Genomic DNA, 11,842 nt, shown 5'->3' with positions numbered 1-11,842 from the left:
GGGATTACAGGCTTGAGCCACCACGCCCGGCTTATTTTTGTTTTTTCTTCCCCAAATGAGAAAAGAACACTGGTTTGAGTCTTTCTAAACAGGCTGGTGTTTCTGCTGTTCTGTATCTGACCTTCTGTCCTTTGCTGTGAGAAAGAACTAACGCTAGCACTCATTCCCGGGTCTCTCACTAGCCACGTGACCTTGAAGGAGTCATTTGATCTTTCCACGCAGAGTACCCTCCCGGAGCGTGGGCGAGTGATTCCGACTGTGCAGCAGAAACCCAGGGTCTCACGGGAAAGAGGAAACCCGCCCGCGCCCAGCCTCCAAGCGACGCTCTCCATGACGACCGGCACTTGGCAACGGCCCCGCCCCGCCCCGCCCCGCTACGTGGGGACTAGCGTGCCGCCCCGCCCCGCTACGTCGCAACCAGCGTTTACGTCACGGCGGTGCGCCGGAAGTGGCTGAGGATTGCGCCAGAAATCCGGGAAGTGGCAGCTTTAGGATTTTTCTGCTGGCTCTGACTCCGGTCCTGCGATGGGTTGCGACGGGGGAACAATCCCCAAGAGGCATGAACTGGTGAAGGGGCCGAAGAAGGTTGAGAAGGTCAGTGATGTGGGCGGGCTGTTGGGGACCGGGGTTGGTGGGAATTTGACGACCCCAGGAAAGGAGAGGAAGTAAGAAGGGGGAGCCAGCGGGATTGCAGACCTAGCTGCGGTCTTTTATTCCATTCACAGGACTCAAAATTAACAACAGTATTAAGAGTGGACATTCAATGAATGCTGACTATTGCCATTCACTGGACAGTAATCTTAACAGGGGATGTCGCATGTAATTATCACAGTAGCCCTGTGGCTACATACTGTCATCCTCATTTTCAGACATGGAAGTTGAGGCGCAAGAGGAGAAAGTTGCAAAGCTAGTAAATGGCAGAGCTAGAATTTGAACCCTACCTGCGGCCAGTAGCAATAATACAAATACCTGGTGTATATTGAGTTTTGTATACACTAACTTCATTTGCTCAGAGAAGCCTTCCCAAACTGTTCCCTTACCGCATCCTTTTATAGACTGTCTTATCACCCTGCACACGGCTGTTCGTGGTTGATTTGTATCAGTCTTCCCCGCTAGATGTTAAGTTCTTGATAGCAGAGGCTACCCCCTTTTTTTCTCTGCAACTAGCATAGTTCCTGGCACAGTAAATATTCTGAATAAATAAATGAGTGAATAATCCCTAATCTCACAAGCAATGGAGGAAATTATAATAATTTCTTTGCTACTGACAGGAACACTGAGTCCAGGGATATTAAAGTGACTAAGATCACACAGCTGGTAGGTAGTGAAGCTAGGATTCCCGTCCACTTATTTGGGATTTCAAAGTTAGCACTAGTAATTACTTTTTAATGATAAAATATTTGTAAAGCACCTAGTGGAGTGCCTGGCACACGTGGAGACTTCATGTATTCTGATTCAGGAGCCGGAGAGTTTGTTTTAAAAGGTAAACGCTTTATGTCACTATTGTATTCGAAGCGTTCCAGTGACTGCCCATCACATTAAGAATAAAATCTCATCGGGCCCTGTGAGCAGACCCAGCCTGTGTTTCTGACCTTATCTTCTGTCCCTCTACACCTCTTTCATACTGTTGTAGCTAAACAGTCCTCTTGTTCTTCAACTTGGAGTGTGAATTCATCCATCTGAAATATTCTTCACTGAGACTGTCACATGATGAGTTTCTTTACTTCATTCAGTTCTTTACTCAAATGTTATCTGTCCACTGTAGCTGAAATGTGCCTCACTTCCAATATTGTCTCTTCTCTTCTTTACAGTGCCTACCACTGTGTTATTTGTTTATTGTCTCTTTCCCACGTAGACAGGAACCTTGGGTGCCCTGTCTGTAACCCCTACCATGTGTCTGCCACATAATAGACACCTAAAAAATATGTGTGAATATGAGAATGAATGAATACCCAAGAGGATGAAGTGTATCCTCTGATCATACCTACATTTAAACAGGCTAATGCTGGATAATTATCATTCATGAGTGCTTTTTTGGCTTTTACCAAAGAAGTGTTGAGCTCAGTTTTGTTTTCTTGTGCCCTGGGCTGAAAAAGAGTAGCTTAACGGAAGGCTTGACAAGAAACAGGTGTCGGGAGAGGGTAGAAAAGAAGGAAGAGCGATTCGGAAAAGCCAGAATGCCTAGGCAGGATGGATTTTTGTTGTCACTCTTCACACAACAAATGCTTAATAAGTGGTTACCATATATACATTGTTGTAGGCCCCAGGGATATAGCAGTGAACAAGACAGAGTGTAGCCCTGGTGGAGCTTACATTTCAAATCAGTATTGTGAAATCTGCCCTGGTTCTTAACGCAGAGCACCTAAATTCCTTGTAATTTCCTGGGTGACAGGATCATCTTTTGTTCTAATAAGGCAATTCTTGGTGGGCTCCTGGATGGGGGCTTGTCACCAGAAACACCAAACCAAGATTAGAAGCTTGGAACTTTCAACCCCACCTCACCCCCATCCTTTAGGGAAGAGGAGAGGAATTGGGCATGGAGTTAATAATCCATCATGCCTACATGGGGAGGTCTCCATAAAGAAGTTGAGGGTTTGGAGATGTTCTAGGTTGCCGACCGCATCCACATGCCAGGAGAGTTACTCACCCCAGCTCCATGGGGACAGCCCTGCACTTTGGACCCTTGCAGACTATACCCTATGTGCTTCTTTATCTTGCTGTTTATGTCCTTAAAATGTATTTGTAGTAAATCAGCCATGGTAACTGAACTGTTTTCCCACATCTGTGAGACACTAGCAGATTATCAAACCTGAGGAGGGATCGTGGTAGCCTTTGATTTATAGACAGAAGCACAGGTGACAACTTTTGAATTTGTGATTAGCATCTAAAGTCGGGGTAGGGGACAGTATTATGGGACTGAGCCCTTAACCTTTGGGATTTGAGGCCGTATCCAAATAGGTGGTATCAGAGTTGAGTTTAGTTGTGAGACACGTGGCTGCTATCAGAGAGTTGCTTGGTGTGGGGAAATCCCATACACTTTGTCAGAAGTGTTCTGGAAGTATTGAGTGTTGTGAGTGAAAGTATAGAAAAAACACTTGTCTGGCCGGGCGTGGTGGCTCACGCCTGTAATCCCAGCACTTTGGGAGGCTGAGGTGGGCAGATCACAAGGTCAGGAGATCGAGACCATCCTGGCTAACACAGTGAAACCCTGTCTCTACTAAAAATACAAAAAATTAGCTGGGCGTGGTGGCGGGCGCTTGTAGTCCCAGCTTCTCAGGAGGCTGAGGCAGGAGAATGGCATGAACCCAGACTGGCGTGAACCCAGGAGGTGGAGCTTACAGTGAGCCGAGATAGCGCCACTGCACTCCAGCCTGGGCGACAGAGCGAGACTCCGTCTCAAAAAAAAAAAAAGAAAACCCAAAACACTTGTCTTTCCAGTACAGATATGTAAAACTTAAAAGATGAAAACCCTAGAAAAGAAGAGAGACCCTGGTAAAGACATGTTTTACTGCTTTTGGGGGGAACCAATTTTAAAGGCCTGGATAAGGAGTGATTTGTCACTTTTCTCCCTGTCCCCAACTCTCTGAGGTGCTTTTTGAATATAACCTAACCTCTTGGTGCCTCACTTTCCTCATCTACAAAAGTGAAAATACTAACTCATACGGTTTTTCTGAGGATTAAAAGTTAAGTCATGGAAACTGCTTAGCATGGTGCCTGGCACACAGTAAGCACTTAAGCAGTTTTTACTTTAAAAATTAAATTCAGAGGGCCAGGTGTGTCGGCTTACACCTCTAAACTCAGCACTTTGGGAGAGTGAGGCAGGAGGATCTCTTGAGCCTAGCAGTTGGAGAACAGCCTGGGCAACACAGGGAGACCTCTTAAGAAAAATAAAATAAAGTTAGCTGGGAATAGTGGCGCTTGCTTGTGGTCCTAGCTACTTGGGAGGCTAAGGGGGAGGATTGCTTGAGCCCAGGAAAATTGAGGCTGCAGCAAGCTGTGATTGTGCCACTGCAGCCCAGCCTGGGCAACAGAGCAAGACCCTGTCTCAAAAAATAAATTAATAAAATAAATTCAGCGGGATTGTTTTCGTTGTCTTTTTTTCTTTTCTCTTCCCTTTTTCTTCCAAATGTGCCGTCCTGTTACATTATTCAGGTTCGGCATTTGAAGACTGGTAAAGAGTGGTGCAGTCTAACAGTGAAGGGAAAACAGGAATGGGAAGGAGTGGGACATGGAATATGATGTATGTGGAAATGTCATTCGAGGGCCGGGGAGGGTCTTATGTCTGATTTTCATACTAGGGATAAAGTTTGATATATCCCTTAGTAAATCAGCCCCAAAACACTTATTTCTATTAAATTGAACATTTTATAAAGTATTATGTAGTCTTTGTTCTGAACTTTTTTAAAAAAAAAAGTTTGTCTTCTTAGTTCTTAAGTCTTTAAAATCTGCCACAACCGAGGGGGCTTTCCCATTGTTAGAAATTAATCTAACACACTTTGTGTTTCTCTTCTGTATGGCCTCCCTCATTCATTATGAAGATTCAGATGTTAATATTTGTATGTGGCTTACATGAATAGTTTAATAATTTTATGTAAACTCTTTTTCTTTGTACATGTCATATGTAGATGGGCCTTTATTTGATGTAGTATTAATTACTTGTGACTTTTAAAATCCTGACTTCAGCCAGGCACAGTTGCTCATGCTTGTAATTCCAGCACTTTGGATGGCTGAGATGGGTGGATCAGTGGAATCCAGGAGTTTGAGAGCAACATGGCAAAACCACGTCTCTACAAAAAATACGGAAATTAACCAGGCGTGGTGGTGTGCACCTATAGTCCCAGCTACTCCGGAGGCTGAGGTGGGAGGATTGCTTGAGTCCGGGAGGTGGAAGCTGCAGTGAGCGAAGATTGCGCCACTACACTCCAGCCTGGGCAACAGAGTGAGACCCCGTCTCAAAAGCAAACAAACAAAACAAAACCCAACTTCCTATGTCATTTTCATTATCTTTGATTGAAAAAAGAAAAATCATTACAGTGTGGTATTACTGAATATACTTTTATATGTAGAATTGTGAACCATGTGTCTTTCAGAGATGAAAATTAATTGAATTTTTTTGTTTTTTATTAGGTCGACAAAGATGCTGAATTAGTAGCCCAATGGAACTATTGTACTCTAAGTCAGGAGATATTAAGACGACCAATAGTTGCCTGTGAACTTGGCAGGTATGGTTTTTACAGTTAGTGAAGATGAGTTTATGAAGTGATTTTGAGGAGAATTTTGATGTGTAAATGCAGTTTTCCCTTCCTCAAGCATGAGTTATCCCAAGCAGATTTGTGAAGCATAGGCTGTCGTTCCCTGTCTCTGAACATAGTTCTGCACTCTTCTAGTCAGTTTGGTTTATTTAATCCATGGTTTGAAAAGTCAGGGGCCGGGCTGGGCGCAGTGGCTCACGCCTGTAATCCCACCACTTTGGGAGGCTGAGGAGGAAGGGTCACTTAAGTCCAGGAGTTCGAGACTAGTCTGGGCAATATAGTGAAACCACACCTCTACAAAAAAATAAAATTAGCCTGGCATGGTGGCATGTTCCTGTAGTCCCAGCTGTTCAGGAGGCTGAGGCAGGAGGAGCCTGTGAGTCTGGGAGGTTGAGGCTGTAGTAAGCTATAATTCCACTACTGTACTCCAGCCTGTGCAAGAGTGAGACCCTGTCTCAAAAAAAAAAAAAAAAAAAAAAAAGCAAACTCAGGGGCCAATAGAAGGTAAGTTACAAAAATAAACACATGAAGGAGCCATGTGAGGAACAGGAGAGAATGGCAGGGAATGGAGAATATTAGAGAGTCCATGTCCTGTTCAAAGCAGGAGCTGCCACTCAGTTCCAGCCAGTTTTTATAGCTCAATGGTATGGGCCTAGTGATTCCACACCTTCTGGTTTTAATTTTTAAAGAAAAATAGGGGCCGGGCGCGGTGGCTCATGCCTGTAATCCCAGCACTTTGGGAGGCCGAGGCGGGCGGATCACAAGGTCAGGAGATCGAGACCACAGTGAAACCCTGTATCGACTAAAAATACAAAAATCAGCCAGGCATGGTGGTGGGCGCCTGTAAGCCCAGCTACTCGGGAGGCTGAGGCAGGAGAATGGCGTGAACCCGGGAGACGGAGCTTGCAGTGAGCCGAGATCGCGCCACTGCACTCTAGCCTGGGCAACAGAGCGAGACTCCGTCTAAAAAAAAAAAAAAAAGAAAAAAATAGGGAATGTGTACTTATACATTAAATTTCCCAATTAAAAAAATCCTTGTTCAGGTTACATTCAGCCTTCTGAATGCCAGTTTGCCACCTTGGATTTAAACTAATTTCTGACTGGACGCATTGGCTCATGCCTGTAATCCCAGCACTTTGGGAGGCTGAGGTAAGCGAATCACCTGAGGTCAGGAGTTTGAGACCAGCCTGGCCAATATGGTGAAACCCTGTATCGACTAAAAATACAAAAATCAGCCAGGCATGGTGGTGGGCGCCTGTAAGCCCAGCTACTTGGGAGGCTGAGGCAGGAGAATTGCTTGAACTAGGAAGGCGGAAGTTGCAGTGAGCCGAAATTGCACTATTGCACTCCAGTCTGGGCGACAAGAGTGAAACTCTGTCTCAAATAAATAAATAAATTCCTTCTTTGTATGCTCTGGAAATAGTTGAAACAGGGTTAAATTTACTTTTTAATAATTCAGGGCATTTCTCTTATCAAATGTAAATGACTTGGATTGTGATCAGTTTATTCTTCCTCCTTTGGTTATTTGAAAGTTGCTTGTTGACATAATATTCTAATACTTACTATTGCAGACTTTATAACAAAGATGCCGTCATTGAGTTTCTCCTGGACAAATCTGCAGAAAAGGCTCTTGGGAAGGCAGCATCTCACATTAAAAGCATTAAGGTAACACTAGTGATTCTGAAGTGCTCTGAGGGTCTGAAAAGTGGCTGAGGTTTATTCTGTAGAATTTATACACGCTAAAGACTGAACTCAGAAATTTGGGATTCCATTCCCACCCGGCCATCTAATACACATATGATCTTGGGAGGTCACGTAAATCTCAAGCCACGAGTTCCACCGTGCGTACTTCCTTCATTATGAATCTGTTGTGATTTCACCTGTGTGCTGTGCTTTGAAATTTTTGATGTTCTGTATTAATGTTGGGAGGCATTATTTTTGTAATTAAGATTCACCTACTTGGATTTTGGGTTTGGAAGGTACGTTTGTAGAATTAGAGAATTTTGTGGATCACTGTTAAATCATGTGGTTACCATCTGGTGATTAGAGGTTCTGATTGGCAGTTAAAGTTCTTCCATAAAAGTTGAAAAAACAAGTTTTTTTGATAAAGGAACTTTCTTGAGAGGACACAGCTTTTTAAATGTAGTCAGTGGGAGAAAAGAAAGGTAGTGAAGAATTTGAGAACCATGAGGCTAGTCAAACCTTCATCTCACTGTAAATGACTTACTTGAGGCCACATGGCTAGTCAAGTACTTAAACCAGAACCAGATCCCTTAACTCCCAATCTAAGGCTATAGGTTCTGCCTTCCTTTTCTTTCGTATTATTATATTAGGCTTTTTGTTCAAATTCTTGGGATTGATTACAGGATATGTTCATTTCAGGCAAATTAGTAATTCTGAAATGTAGCTAATGATAGTGCTGTAGAAATTGTTCTGATTTTAGTGGTCTTTTACCTTGTGGAAGAGAATTTATTGCTGAAAAACCTGTGGTAGTATGAATCGTCTTACATCAAAAATGTGATGAACGATTCTTTAGTAGTTCGTAAGTGCTATGATTGGGTTTTCACTTGCATATGTAAGATGTGCCTCCCTCAAACCTTGTGACATCAGCACATTACTCATCTGATGAGAAAAAAATTGCAGTTATTGAAATTAATTCTTACAGTTCTATACTTAAAATACATGTAATATTCAGTTTTATGTGGTTGAATCTTTAATGGAAAAAATCTCCAAGAAATTAGAACAGTAAAGAAAAAAAAGGATACAAATGAAACAGTGCTAATACATAAGATTGTCGTTACTGTCAATTGATAGTCCACAAATACTCGGAGCAGAGAACTCAGTGAGACACGTGCTAGTTCTCAGCCAGGAAGCTGATGTATGAATGGTGATTTGCCTTTTGAGACACTCAGCTGCTCTCTAGAGTGTTGAAGTCAAAATGGCCTCATTAAATATGAAGAAGTGCCTTGAATGCGAAAGTAGAGCTATTGTATCAAATTCTTTGTAAAGTTGGAAATTCTTGAAAACCTGAATACCTGTGTCTTGGAGTATGACAGTATTTTCTGGCTAATATTCTGCCTTAGCTTTTAGGCCATGGCCTCAGATTTTACTGTCTATTCAGTGATTTATATATATATATATTTTTGTTTTGCTTTTTTCAACAATTATATCAATATAGATGGTCGATAACATGAAGCAGCCTCAGGAGAGAAAGCATCCCGTTCTGGGTGGAACCCATGCAAAACTTTCTCTTAGTGGAGTAATTTTTTATATGAGAAGGTACTTTTCCTTAAGTTAAAAAAATTTGTATGGTAGAAATAACTAATTTACTTGCTAGTCAGTGAATTGAAAAGATCTTGTTTTCTGTTTTCTTTTTTCTTTTTTTTTTTTTGAGATGGAGTTTCTCTCTTGTCCAGGCTCGAGTGCAATGGCGCGATCTTGGCTCACTGCACTTCTGCCTCCTGGGTTTAAGTGATTCTCCTGCCTCAGCCTCTTGAGGAGCTGGGATTACAGGCATGCTCCACAATGCCTGGCTAATTTTGTATTTTTAGTAGAGAGAAGGGTTCTTCATGTTGGTCAGGCTGGTCTTGAACTCCCGACATCAGGTGATCTGCCCACCTCAGCCTCCCAAAGTGCTGGGATTACAGGCATGAGCCACCATGTCCCGGCCTTGTTTTCTGTTTTCTATTTATAGTTTAATATTATATCTGTGTTTCTTATGGACCAGAGGAAAGTAACTATGAGGAAGAGATTTTGATGGGAAGGGCTAGAATAACAATTTGTTGACTTAGGTGGTTAAGGCAAAGGATGATCTGTTTATCAAATGAATTGTTAAAATATTAATGGTTTTTCCCAGAATGTGACAGAGCTGAAGCTTTCTGATAATCCTGCCTGGGAAGGGGATAAAGGAAATACTAAAGGTGACAAGCATGATGACCTCCAGCGGGCACGTTTCATCTGCCCCGTTGTGGGCCTGGAGATGAATGGCCGACACAGGTTAGTGATGCATCTGGGACAGATGATGTGGGAGGCTGGAGGAATAATGCCGGTCTTGGTAGCAGTGGTGCCATAGCTTAGCAATCATGTGACTTTCTTTCTGGTGTCCTTGGTTTGGTAGCACCTTAGAGGAAGTGGTGCTCGGTCATGAGCACATTCATTTCCATCAGCCATTGCTACAGGACTTCCAGCAAGACCTAGCCTGGTCTATGGCCTTCTGTTCTTGAGGTAGGGAAACAAAACCTGAAGTGAAGTGGGATTCTGAAAAGTTCTCATGTGACACTTATGAAACCTGAGTTTAGTTCTTAGATCATCTTTTCCTGTGGGACAGAAAGCAAAGGGCAAATATTTCCCATCAAGCAAAGCCCATTTCCTTCTAGTTACTAATTTTAATTTTATTATGTTTTATAGTTTTATTTTATCCTTTTTTTTTTTTTAGTAGAGATGAGATCTCACTTTGTTGCCCAGGCTGGTCTTGAGTTAACTGACCTCAAGCGATCCTCCTGCCCAAGTACCCCAAGTGCTGGGATTGTAGGCGTAAGCCACCACGCCCAGCCACTAAGTTTTATTTTTGTAGAGATAGGGTCTCCCTGTGTTGGCCAGGCCGGATTCAAATTCCTGGCCTTGAATGATCCTCCCAAAGCCCTGGGATAACATATGGGAGCCACTGCACTTGGTCACAAATGCTGAAAGTTATGCAGTAGCAGGCAGAGTTATGGAACCTGTGGTTAATCAGTCAACCAAAGGCTCAAAAAAATGTTAACTTACCTTGAATTTGTAAGATTCCCTGGCTATAGCACGAGGAATCTTATGGTTGAGATTTTATGTAGCAAATGTAAGCAACCTGTATATTTTCCTCTTTCAAAAATATGAAGAGTTGAGTGGGTTAGTACGTGCTTTTTCATAGGATGTCTCACTAAGCAAAAGTGTTAAGCCCTTTCCCCCACTGTTGAGAAGTACAGGTATACCTCGGAGATATTGTGCGTTCTATTCCAGACCACCACAATAAAACAAATATTACTGTAAAGCAAGGCACAGAAAATTTTGGTTTCTTAGGACGTATAAAAGTTATCTTTAGCAGGGCACACTGGCTCCCACCTATAATCCCAGCACTTTGGGAGGCCAAGACAGGAGGATTGCTTGAGGCTAGGAGTTTGAGACCAGCCTGGATAACAAGGTGAGGCACTGTCTTTACAAAACAAAATTTCTTTTCAGTTAGCCAGCCGTGGTGGCATGCCCCTATAGAACTCGCTACTTGGGAGGCTGAGGCAGGAGGATTGCTTGAGCCCAGGAATTCAAGGCTACAGTGAGGTATGATCATGCCACTGCAGAGCCTGGGTGACAGAGCGAGACCCTGTCTCAAAAAAAAAAAAAAAAAAAAAAAGATGTTTATACTCTAATCTTTTAAGTGTGCAATAGCATTATGTCAAAAAAAAAAGTACCTATCTTGATTAAAAATTATTGCTAAAGAATGCTAACAATCATCTGAACGTTCAGTGAGTCATCATCTTTGCCGGTGGAGCCTCGATGTTGCCTTGATGTCGATGGCTGCTAACTGATCAGGGTGGTGGTTGCTGAAGGTTAGCGTGGCTGTAGCAGTGTCTTACAGTAAGACAGCAATAGAATTTGCTGCATTGATTGACTCTGACTTTCACGAAAGATTTCTCTGTATGTAGGATGTGATGCTGTTTAATAGCATTTCACCCATAGTAGACCTTTCAAAATTGGAATCAATTCTCAAACGCTGCAACTGCTTTATCAGTTAAGCTTATGTAATATTTTACATCTATCATGTCAACAATATTCACAGCATCTTCACCATGAGCAGACTCCATCTCAAGAAACCACTTTCTTTGCTCATCCATAAGAAGCAACTCCTCACCCATTTGGGTTTTATCATGAGAGTGCAGCAATTCCATCATCTTCAGCCTCCATTTCTAACTCACTCTCTTGCTATTCTACCACACTTGCATTACTTCCTCCACTAAAGTCTTGAAACCCTCCAAGTCATCCATGGGGTGGAACCAGCTTCTTCCAGACACCTGTTAATGTTGATATTCTGCCCTCCTGTCATGAATCACAGTTTTTTTTTTTTTTTTTTTTTTTTTTGAGATGGAGTCCGGCTCTGTTTCCCCGTCTGGAGTGCAGTGGCACAATCTCGGCTCACTGCAACCCCCACCTGCTGGGTTCAAGTAGTTCTCCTGCCTCAGCGTCCCAAGTTGCTGAGATTACAGGCACCCGCCACCACGCCCGGCTAATGTTTGTATTTTTGGTAGAGATGGGGTTTCACCATGTTGGCCAGGCTGGTCTCAAACTCCTGACCTCAGATGATCTGCCTGCCTCAACCTCCCAAAGTGCTGGGATTATAGGCGTGAGCCACCATAGCCGGCCAAATACAGATGTTTTTAATGACATCTAGAATGGTGAATTCTTTCCAGAAGGTTTTCAATTTACTTTGCCCAGATCCATCAGAGGAATGGCAGAGGAAGGCTATGGCAGCTGTAGCCTTATGAAATATATTTTTAAATAATAAGACTTTAAAGTCAAATTTCCACCTTGATCCATGGGCTGCAGAATGGTGGTTGTGTTAGCAG

At 42.9% G+C, this 11,842-nt stretch overlaps 1 protein-coding gene across 1 annotated transcript in view; it reads left to right on the top strand.

Annotated features, from left to right (window-relative positions):
• Window positions 1-421: 421 nt before the first annotated feature.
• The window catches only part of RTF2 (replication termination factor 2), a 52,552-nt gene continuing 41,131 nt past the window's right edge, over window positions 422-11,842 (top strand). Inside the window, exons 1-4 of the mRNA XM_017870345.1 lie at window positions 422-594; window positions 5,128-5,222; window positions 6,824-6,917; window positions 9,109-9,248. Of these exons, the coding sequence (XP_017725834.1) occupies window positions 526-594; window positions 5,128-5,222; window positions 6,824-6,917; window positions 9,109-9,248 (398 nt within the window). The 5' untranslated portion in view covers window positions 422-525. The remainder of the gene's footprint in view (window positions 595-5,127; window positions 5,223-6,823; window positions 6,918-9,108; window positions 9,249-11,842) is intronic.

Source organism: Rhinopithecus bieti, unplaced genomic scaffold (assembly GCF_001698545.2).
Source record: "Rhinopithecus bieti isolate Rb0 unplaced genomic scaffold, ASM169854v2 scaffold_5179, whole genome shotgun sequence".
NCBI lineage: Eukaryota > Metazoa > Chordata > Mammalia > Primates > Cercopithecidae > Rhinopithecus > Rhinopithecus bieti.
This window is presented reverse-complemented; position numbering and strand designations above follow the sequence as displayed.